The 13,528-nt window shown below is 42.7% G+C and overlaps 1 protein-coding gene and 1 pseudogene across 1 annotated transcript in view; one reads left to right on the forward strand and one right to left on the reverse strand.

Annotated features, from left to right (window-relative positions):
- ARL8B (ARF like GTPase 8B) overlaps positions 1–13,528 on the reverse strand; it is a 56,555-nt gene continuing 43,027 nt past the window's right edge. Inside the window, exons 5-7 of the mRNA XM_020914843.2 lie at positions 6,204–6,271; positions 5,835–5,905; positions 1–936 (exon numbers count right to left, since the gene is read on the reverse strand). Of these exons, the coding sequence (XP_020770502.1) occupies positions 887–936; positions 5,835–5,905; positions 6,204–6,271 (189 nt within the window). The 3' untranslated portion in view covers positions 1–886. The remainder of the gene's footprint in view (positions 937–5,834; positions 5,906–6,203; positions 6,272–13,528) is intronic.
- Positions 9,644–12,353, forward strand: LOC110151451 (signal recognition particle subunit SRP72 pseudogene; annotated as a pseudogene).

Below are 13,528 nucleotides of genomic sequence, written 5' to 3' on the forward strand. Positions count from 1 at the left end.
TGACATTCTTAACACGTTTTATTATATTGGCTGGAATGCTCTAAATTCATGAAAGCTTTTGAGAAAATCTTCAATTCCCAACCCCTTAAAAAAGTGTGTTGAACCAGGAGAAAATAAAGGAGAAAAAATACAGAAGTAATGATCTGGACAGATACAAAACAGCATGCCTCAGTTCCTCCCGTACCCCCAACTGCTTTCTGGAGATGAAGAACTCTCACAGAGCAGAATGTGTTTAAAATTCATTGCCTACGATCTTCCCAGTGTAAAGAACCAATAACAACATTGATCTGGTGCCTCTGCTCACTCTTTGCAGACCATTTTTAAAAATTCCTAAGGTGTAATTATATATTTCACATGCATTTGTGAGATATATAAACATTATGTTTCTATCCCACATGAGTCAAGCTAAAGGTTTGCTAAATACTGTGTGTGGCACTAGAAACGTCATGCTGTATCAAGTCAATATCAGTATTAAGCTACTGGACTCTATAATGAAATATCATAGATACACATTTACTGAAAACATATAGAAAAACCTGGCCCAGAAAGACCAGAACAGAAGTATGCAATTTTTCTCGATTTAGGATGGTCAAAAGTGTGTTTGTTTGTTTAAAAAAAAAAAAAAAAAAAAAAAGCTCTACACACTGTTAAAGACAAGTATGTATAGGAAGTCTTTTTGTGTGTGTTGACTTTATCATGACAACTCTAGCTGATTCTTTATGAAGGATCAGGGATATACATCTTCAGCAGTGCACATGAGAAATAAACTCTGAAAAAGGCAATTTCTTGGGTTTAGGAAGGACCGTATTCTGGGAAGTACTTCAGAGGAACGGACAATAATTCTAGGATTAGAGCCAGGAAGGACTGGAAGACTTCAGGAGATGCTTCAGCTTCTTCTAGATTTTGAATGTTGAATAAGCCACTGAAGTGTGATATCTAAAGATGGAGGGAAAAAAAGTGAAGATGTTAAGAGACCCAAGTGAAGAAACTAGGTATCAGAGATAACATTAAAATGCGCTACTTCGCAGCCTATGTCAGGCCCGCCCTCTTCTCTTCTGCCCCGCTGCTGCCACGATACAGAAGTGTCTGTGCCTGCGCTGCTGCTCTTCCTTACCTGACCTCTGAGAGGCTCGTCTGCAAACTCGAGGGACCGAACAGTCTCCAGTTTAAAAGTTAAACTGTGTACAGATCGGCCTGTGCCTTTCTTTATTCATTCAAAAGTTTACTGATTGCCTGTAAGATCAGGTATTGTATGTCAAGTACCAGAAATGCAAAGAGATGGGAGAACCCCTCTCTACTTTCAAAGGGCTTTAGCATATAATAGTTGGAAAATACGCAAATAGAATTTGGATTTGGAGGATGGCCCTCACAGAATTCCAGGCACAAGAAAGCGCAAAAGAATAAACAAAGGCAGGAAACTGTGTAGAGCTCTAGATGGATGACAAGTGGTAAGAGGTAGCTGAAGCGCAGGGATGGGGAAGGGATGCCGCTCACTGCTAAGGCTAGAGCAGGGGTTCTCAAGCTCACCCTGACATGGGGGGTTGGATATTCTTTGCTAGGAAGGTGGAGGGGACAGTCTTTCCTGTGTATAGTAGAATATTTTGCAACATCTATAACCCTGACTACAAGATGCCATTATCACCACCCCCCACCCTCAGCTGGGAAAACAAGTCATGTCTCCAGGGATCCCCAAACAGCCCCCGTGGAGCACAGCTGGCTTCAGTTGAGCACCACAGGCCTAGAGAGAGCCAGATACCCTTATGTGCCATTCTAAGAGGCTCAGAAGTTGGGCTTTTATTCTCAAGTCAGTAGGAAGTCATTGGAGAATTTTAAGCAGGGAAGCTATACTGTTTATTATAAACTGTAAGTTCACTGTAGCAAGTTCAACAATGGCAACGGAGGAGGGCGCCTGGGAGGGCTGCCGGTACAGAGACTGATCATTCACAACGGGAACAGGAAAGGGACGAAGGCCTGGAGCAAATCGGATGTTGTGAGTACAGAGGAATAAAATGGGAAGCATATTTAAAATATAGAACTAGCAGGACTGACCAAATGCAGTGGGTGAGAAAGAATCTTTTCACCTGAATAAGTATGTGTTTATCACGGAGCTGCTAACTAATCCAGTGGCTAAAGGAAGAACAGATTTGGAAAGAAACAGACTAAGAATTCGGCAGTGAGCACATCAGGTCAGAGGAACAGAAGGGTAACACGTGCAGACGTTCAGCAGGTCGTTTCCGCTGTACAGATCTGAGGAAGAAACGGAGACACCATCGTGGAGGCGGCAACTGAAGCTACAGCGCCTGAGAAGAGTCAGGAAAAGCACTTCTGACAGAAGGCAGCTAAATCAAAACACTGAATTACTATCCCTTGAGTTCTTTAATATGTGTTACCCACATAAAGGATACGTGAGCATCTACTAGAAGCAGAGCTCTCTTCTCCAATCTGGAGAATATTCAACCTCCCAATTTTCCAGCTAACATTCATTACAGAAACTGTAAGCCAAACACTGTATACAAAGAAGAGCCTAGAGCTGAGATCTGAACAGACACAACTTGTTCAGAGTTGGGGAAACGATGTTAAGCGGGTAATTTGCACTTTAAGAGGAGGACAGCAGTGTGTAATATGAGCAAAGCCGCAATCACTGCAATTGAAAGGGGGAAAAGGGAAATGTGAAAGTGAAATGACTAGGTTTAAATATTTAAGAAGCACACTGTAAAAACAAACAAACCTATGGACACTGGACTTACGTCACACCCTAAAGACAGATGAATCCTTAAGACCAGACTAAAAGGCAAAAACTAAGATATTCAGATGAAGGAGTAGTTACCTCTATATTAAAAAAAGGCCACAGGTATCAACCATCTTCAAAAAAGACCATCTTCCCTGAAATAATCTATGCTACTCGTAGTTTGAGGACATATTACTAATGAAACTAAGGGACCTCATGTTCCCCATTAGAAACCTGTGAGTATAACATACAACCCAACCCATGTGCAACGAATACTTTGGGGAGCAATTTAGAAAATTGGTAAATTCGGTACTAAAATATATTACAAAAGCTGAAATTAAGGAGAGTACTCTGAGATTTTTTACTCAAGAAGCTTGACTTGGCTGTTGCACTTCTCGCTCCAAATAAACAGGCCTTACAAGCTAATTTTGAATCTAGTTAACAGTGCAGGTCAGTTTCCTTAAGCTTGATAATAATATGAAATGAACTGTGAAGATTAGGCTTAAAGAGCATTAAGAAGGTCTCACCAGTTCTCCTGCATTTCCTTCATAAATGAGCAAAGTATCTGACTAGTTTGTCACAGCAGAAAATAAGGGTTTTTTCCTACCTTCCAACATTTTCCTCTCCCCCATGTCGGAAAACTCCACAGGAAATTTAAGGGAGTCATGAATTTACAGAATAGCACAATGAACTAAAAATCATGGTTAGTATAGAACAGGGTTTCTCAATCTTGCCACTACTGACATTTCAGGCTGAACAATTCTCAGCTCTGGAGGCGACAGAATGTTTAGGACCACCCTGGTCTCCACCAACCTGATGCCAGCATCATTCTCCTCACTAAGACAAGTGAGAGAGTCTCCAGGGGAAAAATGCCAAATGTCTCTGGGGGAAAAATAATACCTCCGTGAAAACCTCTGCTGTTTAAGTAAATGCTCTCGTGGGGGCACAACTTAAAACTTAACAAGAGTTCCCCTCAACATAGGAAAAACATTTTAAATAAACTTGAAGTAACCCTAAGTGCTGGAACAGTCTGTTCTCAAATGAGCTAGATGATCCCAAAATAACAAGTCACTTATTCTATCTAATTAACAGAGGAGAGTTTGTGTCCATCAGCAATGTACTGGGCTCAGACTGCTCTGGGTGGTCTTTAAAGGAAGCCCAGAACCAGTGAGAAAAACCATCAGTACTATAAGCTAATTAGAGCAGGTCTGAGGGGAAAAGGGCAAGAGCTGAGATACAGAATGGAAATGACTGGGGGAAAAAAGTTAAGTGTGGTGAGAAACAATACATATTGAATAAAGGCTAAAGAAAAAAGTGTCAAAAAACTTTTTAAACACACAGTTTTGGCACTACTGATTCATTACATTTTATTCTGATCTACTTTGTTAATTGGTGAAATGACTATGGAAGAATGGTGAGCAAGAGAGAATTTGAAGATGGGGAAGGAGCCATGAGCCAAGAGAACAGGCAGTCTCTAGAAGCGGAAAAGGACCAAGTAATGGATTCTGCCCTCTACAGTCTCCAGAAGGAGCTCGCCTGTCATTTCAGTCCTAGACTTTAGCTCAGTGAGGTCAGTGACAGGCTTCTGACTGACAGCAGCAAAACGAACAGACTCCTGTGATGTCCCCCACAAGTTAAACTCTGCAATTCATTTTTTTACTCACTCCTGTGAGAGAGTTTTGAAGTTGCTGCCACCATCCTCATGTTACAGATGAGTACAACGCAGAAATCAGGCAGCTTCAGTGCTCTGTCCAAGGCCAGTGAGAAAGTAACAGGACCAGGTGCTCCACGCTGAGGCTGCCTTACTCCAAAGCCCACGCTATTTCTAGCCACTACGCAGCCCTGATGGAGAGCCTCTTTTTCTACAATGACCCACTGAGAGAAACTTTTTCACCAGTAACCACCAACTGGGAGAAGTGAAGGAGCCATGAAAATCCCTTGGTTCCTACCCAGCTGCTTCAAGGCACACGTATCAAACTCTCCTTTCAGACTTCAGTGGAGTCTGTCATGCCAGACAAGACAGCTTGAGAAGCTTGTGTCACAAAGTTATCTTTTACTAGGGAGTATTTTTTATTGCACTGTTACTGGTCTTTTCACTTGAGCAGCTGTCTAACACTGAAAAGCCTTTCATCTTGTCAAACATTTCTCTTTCTTTTCTTTTTTTAACCTTCTGATCTCCATGCCAATACACTTTAATTAAACAATCCCTCACCAAATTAACAGACTGCAGTTGAGTCAGACATATTTATTCTTTACGGATACTGTACTGGATTGAATGGTGACCCCTAAAAATTCACATCCACCCAGAACCTCAGAATTTATTTGGAAATTGGGTCTTTGCAGACATAGGATGAGGTAATTCCGGGTTAGGGTTGGCCCTAATCCAGTAACATGTGCCCTTGGTAAGAAGAGAAAACAGACACTCAGACATACACACAGAGGAGAAAGCCACGTTGAAGCCAGAGGAAGAGGGTGGAGCTACCACCCAGGAAGGTCAAAGACTGCCGGCAGCCACACGCCAGGAAACGGCAGGGAAAGATCCCCCCCCAGAGCCATCAGAGAGAACACAGCCCTGCTGACACCGACACCAAACTTCTACCCTCCTAAACCTGAGAGAATAAATTTCTGCTGTTTCTAAGCCACCCCGTTTGTAGTACTTTGCAGTCCTAGGAAATTAATACAGAACATTAAGTAGGTAAAGGGTTATTTTTAGCTTATACTTGCGAGTGCTAACATACTGCAGTAATATACTGGTTTGATAAATGAAAAATCCTTACAGTGCCTGTAAACCAACCTCTGTTAAGTCTTATCTCAAGAACATCTAAAGCACAGTTAAGACACTAGCTCTGCAAAAATACAATAAGCTGATAGCACATAATTAACTTCATGTCTTTATTTCATTTACTTCTTTAAATAGCATAGAGCAGATTCAGGATACTGTATTTGTTGCTAAAAGGTATAGTGCCTACTCTTTTTCCTGAGGCAAAAGCAATTGTACTTTATAGGAGAAATCAAGTAAACAGAAATACAGGTAATAAACAGTAAAAAGAATGAGACATTCCTTCTATTGATATCAACTTCTCCACAAATATCAGTCATTTCTTACCTATATTATCCTTTTCTTTGCAAGAAATTGAATAGCAGCAAATTTCTCTATCCTGAATAGCAGACAGATTCCTGTAAGAAGCAGAATTAGGAAAGTTAAGTCTGGGCTTTTAAAACAATTGTCATCTTATCAATCTATGCTCAATTTTACCTGTTCTTTTAAATAATTTACTGAAGAAATATTATTACTAATAAAATTTTACGGGTTTACTTCTCTAGTATGTCAAGTTTACCTACCCCAAAATAGGGCTATGATCATTACTAAATAATGGAGCAAAGCTAAACAAAACAGTGGGCAAAACAGTGTATCTTATGGGCAAAATAGAACCAATTTTTTTTAAAAAACCCATCATTCATTCTTAAGACATACATTTTTTCAATTAGCTGTTTCTCATCCAAGGCATTAGGAAGATCTCTCTTGTTTCCAAGTACTAGCACCTTTAAAAAGAAAAGTCACTGAGTAAATTTTATGTAAGAAAACATCACAGACGCATATTCACATGTGTACACAGTAAAATCAGGTTACCTCATGCCATAATATTAAAAGCATATTTATATGACCAGTGGCCTATCTCATTTCACTTCATAATTCAAATAAGCATTTACTCTAACTTCTATTAATGCCATGCAGACGTCTAATTCAGTATGTGGCTACCAACTTCTGTTTAATGCAGAAGCGTGGCCAAGAGGAGCTACCCCTCGCCCAAGGTCAGGGGCGGCGACCAAGAGCACCAGGCTGCAACTGCGCAGGAGCATCCGAGAGGAGCTACCCCACGCCTGAGGTCGGGGCAGAGGCCGAGACAAGCTACCCCACGGCTGAGGTCAGGGGCAGAGGCCGAGACAAGCTACCCCACGCCCGAGGTCAGAGGCAGAGGCCGAGACAAGCTACCCCACACCCGAGGTCAGGGGCAGAGGCCGAGACAAGCTACCCCACGCCCGAGGTCAGGGGCAGAGGCCGAGACAAGCTACCCCACGCCCGAGGTCAGGGGCAGAGGCCGAGACAAGCTACCCCATGCTAGAGGTCAGGGGCAGAGGCCGAGACAAGCTACCCCACACCCGAGGTCAGGGGCAGAGGCCAAGACAAGCTACCCCACGCCCGAGGTCAGGGGCAGAGGCCGAGACAAGCTACCCCACGGCTGAGGTCAGGGGCAGAGGCCGAGACAAGCTACCCCACGCCCGAGGTCAGGGGCAGAGGCCGAGACAAGCTACCCCACGCCCGAGGTCGGGGGCAGAGGCCGAGACAAGCTACCCCACGCCTGAGGTCGGGGGCAGAGGCCGAGACAAGCTACCCCATGGCAGAGGTCAGGGGCAGCGGCCGAGAGAAGCAATCCCATGTCCAAGGAGCGGCGGCTGCGCGGGGGCCGAGAGGAGCTACTCCACATTCAAGGTCAGGACAAGCGGCTGTGAGAAGACACCCCTCATCCAAGGTAAGGAGCAGCGGCTGCGCTTTGCTGGAGCAGCAGTAAAGAGATACCCCACGTCCAAGGTAAGAGAAATCCAAGTGAAACCCAAGTAAGATGGTAGGTGTTGCAAGAGGGCATCAGAGAACAGACACATTGAAACCATAATCACAGAAAACTAGCCAATCTGATCACAGGACCACAGTCTTGTCTAACTCAATGAAACTAAGCCATGCCGTGTGGGGCCACCCAAGATGGACGGGTCGTGGTGGAGAGGTCTGACACAACATGGTCCACTGGAGAAGGGACTGGCAAACCACTTCAGCACTCCTGCCTTGAGAACCCCATAACAGTATAAAAAGGCAAAATGATAGGATACTGAAAGAGGAACTCCCTAGTTCGGTAGGTGCCCAATATGCTACTGGAGATCAGTGGAGAAATAACTCCAGAAAGAATGAAGGGATGGAGCCAAAGAAAAAACAATACCCAGCTGCGGATGGGACTGGTGATAGAAGCAAGGTCCGATGCTGTGAATAGCAATATTGCATAGGAACCTGGAATGTTAGGTCCATGAATCAAGGCAAATTGGAAGTGGTCAAACAGGAGATGGCAAGAGTGAACGTCAACATTCTAGGAGGAATCAGCAAACTAAAATGGACTGGAATGGGTGAATTTAATTCAGATGACCATTATATCTACTACTGTGGGCAGGAATCCCTTAGAAGAAATGGAGTAGCCATCATAGTCAACAAAAGAGTCCGAAATGCAGTACTTGGATGCAATCTCAGAAATGACAGAATGATCTCTATTTCCAAGGCAAACCATTCAATATTACGGTAATCCAAGCCTATGCCCCAACAAGTAACGCTGAAGAAGCTGAAGCTGAACGGTTCTATGAAGGCCTACAAGACCTTTTAGAACTAACATCCAATAAAGATGTCCTTTTCATTATAGGGGACTGGAATGCAAAAGTAGGAAGTCAAGAAACACCTGGAGTAACAGGCAAATTTGGCCTAAGAGTACGGAATGAAGCAGGGCAAAGGCTAATAGAGTTTTTCCAAGAGAACACACTAGTCATAGCAAACACCCTCTTCCAACAACACAGGAGAAGACTCTACACCTGGACATCACCAGATGGTCAACACCGAAATCAGATTGATTATATTCTTTGCAGCCAAAGATGGAGAAGCTCTATACAGTCAGCAAAAAACAAGACTGGGAGCTGACTATGGCTCAGATCATGAACTCCTTATTGCCAAATTCAGACTTAAATTGAAGAAAGTGGAGAAAACCACTAGACCATTCAGGTATGACCTAAATCAAATCCCTCATGACTACACAGTGGAAGTGAGAAATAGATTTAAGGGACTAGATCTGATAGAGTGCCTGATGAACCATGGACGGAGGTTCGTGACATTGTACAGGAGACAGGGATCAAGACCATCCCCATGGAAAAGAAATGCAAAAAGGCAAAATGGTTGTCTGAGGAGGGCTTACAAATAACTGTGAAAAGAAGAGCAGCAAAAAGCAAAGGAGAAAAGGAAAGATATTCCCATTTGAATGCTGAGTTCCAAAGAATAGCAAGGAGAGATTAGAAAGCCTTCCTCGGTGATCAATGCAAAGAAATAGAGGAAAACAACAGAATGGAAAAGACGAGAGATCTCTTCAAGAAAATTAGAGATATCAAAGGAACATTTCATTCAAAGATGGTTTCGATAAAGAACAGAAATGGTATGGACCTAACAGAAGCAGAAGATACCAAGAAGAGGTGGCAAGAATACATAGAACTATACAAAAAAGATCTTCACAACCCAGATAATCACGATGGTGTGATCACTCACCTAGAGCCAGACATCCTGGAATGTGAAGTCAAGTGGGCCTTACAAAGAATCACTACGAACAAAGCTAGTGGAGGTGATGGAATTCCAGTTGAGCTATTTCAAATTCTGAAGTGAAAGTGCTACACTCAATATGCCAGCAAATTTGGAAAACTCAGCAGTGGCCAAGGATTGGAAAAGGTCAGTTTTCATTCCAATCCCTAAGAAAGGCAATCCCAAAGAACGCTCAATCTACCGCACAAGTGCACTCATCTCACACGCTAGTAAGTAATGCTCAAAATTCTCCAAGCCAGGCTTCAGCAATACATGAACAGTGAACTTCCAGATGTTCAAGCTGGTTTTAGAAAAGGTAGAGGAACCAGAGATCAAATTGCCAATATCCGCTGGATCATTGAAAATCCAAGAGAGTTCCAGAAAAACATCTATTTCTGCTTTACTGACTATGCCAAAACCTTTGACTGTGTGGATTACAATAAACTGTGGAAGATTCTGAAAGAGATGGGAATATCAGACCACGTGACCTTCCTTTTGAGAAACCTACATGGCAGAGGTCGGCTCGCCTCTCCTCCAAGATGGCGAGCGGCGGCAGTGGGGGGGTTTCGGTGCCTGCGCTTTGGAGTGAAGTGAACCGTTATGGCCAGAAACGGTGACTTCACGCGCGCTCTCAAAACCGTCAACAAGATACTGCAGATCAACAAAGATGACGTTACTGCCCTGCACTGTAAAGTGGTTTGCCTTATCCAGAACGGAAGTTTCAAGGAAGCCTTGAATGTCATCAACACTCACACCAGAGTGTTTGCCAATAACACTCTTTCCTTTGAGAAGGCATACTGTGAGTACAGGCTGAACAGAATTGAGAATGCCTTGAAGACAATAGAAGGCGCCAACCAGCAGACAGACAAACTAAAGGAGCTTTATGGACAAGTGTTATACCGGTTAGAACGCTATGATGAATGCCTGGCTGTATATAGAGATCTTGTCCGAAACTCCCAAGATGATTATGATGAGGAGAGAAAAACAAATCTTTCAGCCGTTGTTGTAGCTCAAAGTAACTGGGAAAAAGTGGTTCCAGAGAACTTGGGTCTGCAAGAAGGCACGCACGAGCTGTGCTACAATACTGCGTGTGCTCTCATAGGACAAGGCCAGCTAAGCCAGGCAATGAGAATTCTGCAAAAAGCTGAAGATCTCTGCCGCCGTTCATTTTCAGAAGACTCTGATGGGATTGAAGAAGACCCCCAGGCAGAACTGGCCATCATTCATGGGCAGATGGCCTATATTCTGCAGCTTCAGGGTCGTACAGAGGAGGCTTTGCAAGTTTACAACCAGATAATAAAATTAAAACCAACAGATGTGGCATTGCTAGCCGTGATTGCAAATAACATCGTTACAATTAACAAGGACCAAAATGTCTTTGACTCCAAGAAGAAGGTGAAGTTAACCAATGCAGAAGGAGTGGAGTTTAAGCTTTCTAAGAAACAACTGCAAGCTATAGAATTTAACAAAGCTTTACTTGCTATGTACACAAATCAGGCAGAACAGTGTCGCAAAATATCTGCCAGCTTACAGTCACAGAGTCCTGAGCGTCTCCTTCCTGTGCTAATCCAAGCTGCCCAGCTCTGCCGTGAGAAGCAGCACACGAAAGCAACAGAGCTGCTGCAGGACTATTCAGATCAGCATCCAGAAAATGCTGCTGAAATTAAGCTGACGATGGCACAGCTGAAAATTTCCCAAGGTAATATTTCCAAAGCATGTTTGATATTGAGAAGCACAGAGGAATTAAAGCATAAACCAGGCATGGTGTCTGCATTAGTGACAATGTACAGCCATGAGGAGGATACTGACGGTGCCATCGAAGTCTTTACACAGGCCATCCAGTGGTATCAAAGCCATCAGCCCAAATCTACTGCTCATTTGTCCTCGATAAGGGGAAGCTGCAAACTTCAAACTCAAATATGGGCGGAAGAAGGAGGCAATTAGTGACCTAGAACAGCTATGGAAACAAAATCCCAAAGATATTCACACCCTGGCACAGCTTATTTCTGCTTACTCACTTGTAGATCCTGAGAAGGCAAAAGCTCTTAGTAAACACTTGCCCTCATCGGATAGTATGTCTCTAAAAGTAGATGTTGAGGCTCTTGAAAATTCTCCTGGTGCTACGTATGTTCGGAAGAAGGGTGGAAAAGTTGCTGGAGACAGTCAACCAAAGGAGCAAGGACAGGGAGATTTGAAAAAAAAAGAAGAAAAAAAAGAAGGGAAAACTGCCTAAGAATTATGACCCAAAAGTGACCCTAGATACAAAAAGATGGTTACCAATGCGTGAACGTTCCTACTACTGAGGAAGGAAGAAGGGTAAAAAGAAGGATCAGATTGGAAAGGGGACCCAGGGAGCAACTGCAGGAGGTTCCTCTGAACTGGATGCCAGTAAAACTGTGAGCAGCCCACCCACCTCGCCAAGACCTGGCAGTGGAGCCACAGCGTCCACATCTACAAGTAACATCATACCCCCACGACACCAGAAACCCGCTGGGGCTCCAGCAACAAAAAAGAAACAGCAACAGAAAAAGAACAAAGGTGGGAAAGGTGGCTGGTGATTAGAACATTCTTGTTGCAGGCCATTTTTAAACTAGCCTCAGTGACACAAGGAAAGTAAATAAAGGTAACACAGCAAGAAGCACAGAGCTGCTCCCTCTCCCACCCCTACATCTTCATGAAACTGTTTTGTTGTGCATCAAACAGAAAAGCATCTTCCTTCAAACTCTGCCTATTCAGACGGCCTACTAGTACCACCTTGCTTCGCACAGATGATGAGGATGCAGAACAGTTGGGCGTTTAACCCACCTTGATATCCATCGCATCCTTTCTCTTTGTGTGCTGATCTGGTATTGTTTTCAGTTTCAGAAGCAAGGCATGTTACCCAACGTTTCCTAGGATATAAACAGAAGCTACTACTGTTTCAACTAGAGTCCAAAGATACTTGTTCCTTCAAGTCCCATTTTATGTCTTAGGAAGCCTTAGGAGACTGAAAGTGGAGTCTTCTGAGCATTCCAAATATCTGCTTAGAGAGAGCATGTAATAAAAGGGACCTTATTAATACACTGGTGTTTTCACTTCGCTACATGAGTGGCCACAAAAAAACTAAATTAAATGTCTTGATTATTCTGACTGTAAATTCTCTGTCATGTGATATTGGAATATGGGCTACTAAATATATGTGGTAATGAAAAGTATGTGTATGTATATACATATATACACACACAGATATAAAGTAGGACTTCTTTATGCCCCCATGTAATTTTTAAATTATAAAATTATGCTAATTTAGCACTATCGAAGATATCAAGAGAAATACATCAATGTTGCAAGAAGTTGACACTTAAAGACGCAGTGTTCTGAGGTCAGATGGATTTGGACCCTCTTGGTCAGAAAGATTTAAATGGCCCCTATCGAGCATGAACATTGACTTCCAACAGAGAGGCAATCAATGCCAGAGTTGAGGAGTAGGCAGTATTAAAGCTTAAAAGAGCTGTTTGGCCCAATTAATAGATCTCAAATGACTCCTCTTTCTAGTTGCGGGGCATGACCATTCACACTCTTCTCAAAGTAATGAAAGTCAGTCCGTGATATCAGTGTCACTTTGTTCTTGCCTTGCTTACAGGTCACTTTCTTACTAAACAGGTGAGAGGCAGACACACCAGCATGCCTACCCAAGTTAGTGTTCATTTTATGCTGCCCAGGATAGCATTCAGTTTAGACTTGCGAGTATTTCCTGTGATCATAGCGCTCTGTCCTTGTTAATGAAGTGCTGCTGTGTTTAAACGTACCTGCTAAAACTTCACAGGGTTTTTGAAAGTTTTTCCTCCTTTTCCAGAGTAAGAAATGTGGTGCTGCCTTTCTGTTTAACATAATCTATCAAGAGACCCTCTTCTATGAATGATTTATTATGGCATTATACTTTCTGAGCTCTCAGAATAGTCTTTTGGTAAGAGTGACAGATATTTATTCCTTCTGAATATAGAGCCCACTACAATAATAATTGTTAGTAAGTTTATGATTTTAGGATTCTGTTAAATTTCTGTAGTGAAGGATAATCAATTCTTAGGTTACAGAATTTTGGTGAAATTTATTCATCAATGAAAATTTTGACCCAAGGCACAACAGAGAAATTTTCAGTTCTCTCTTTAGTCATTGTAATTGCTAGTTGTTGTTATCATCAATGAGTACTAAGCAACTTGAACCTCAGTTCAAATAAATTGTCATTGTCAAATGAAGTGTAAAAAAAAAAAAAGAGAGAGAGAAACCTATATGCAGGTCAGGAAGCAACAGTTAGAATTGGAGACGGAACAACAGACTGGTTCCAAATAGGAAAAGGAGTACGTCAAGGCTGTATATTGTCACCCTGCTTATTTAATCTCTATGCAGAGTACATCATGAAAAACGCTCGGCTGAAAGAAGCACAA

This window comes from Odocoileus virginianus, chromosome 26 (assembly GCF_023699985.2).
Source record: "Odocoileus virginianus isolate 20LAN1187 ecotype Illinois chromosome 26, Ovbor_1.2, whole genome shotgun sequence".
Taxonomy (NCBI): Eukaryota; Metazoa; Chordata; class Mammalia; order Artiodactyla; family Cervidae; genus Odocoileus; species Odocoileus virginianus.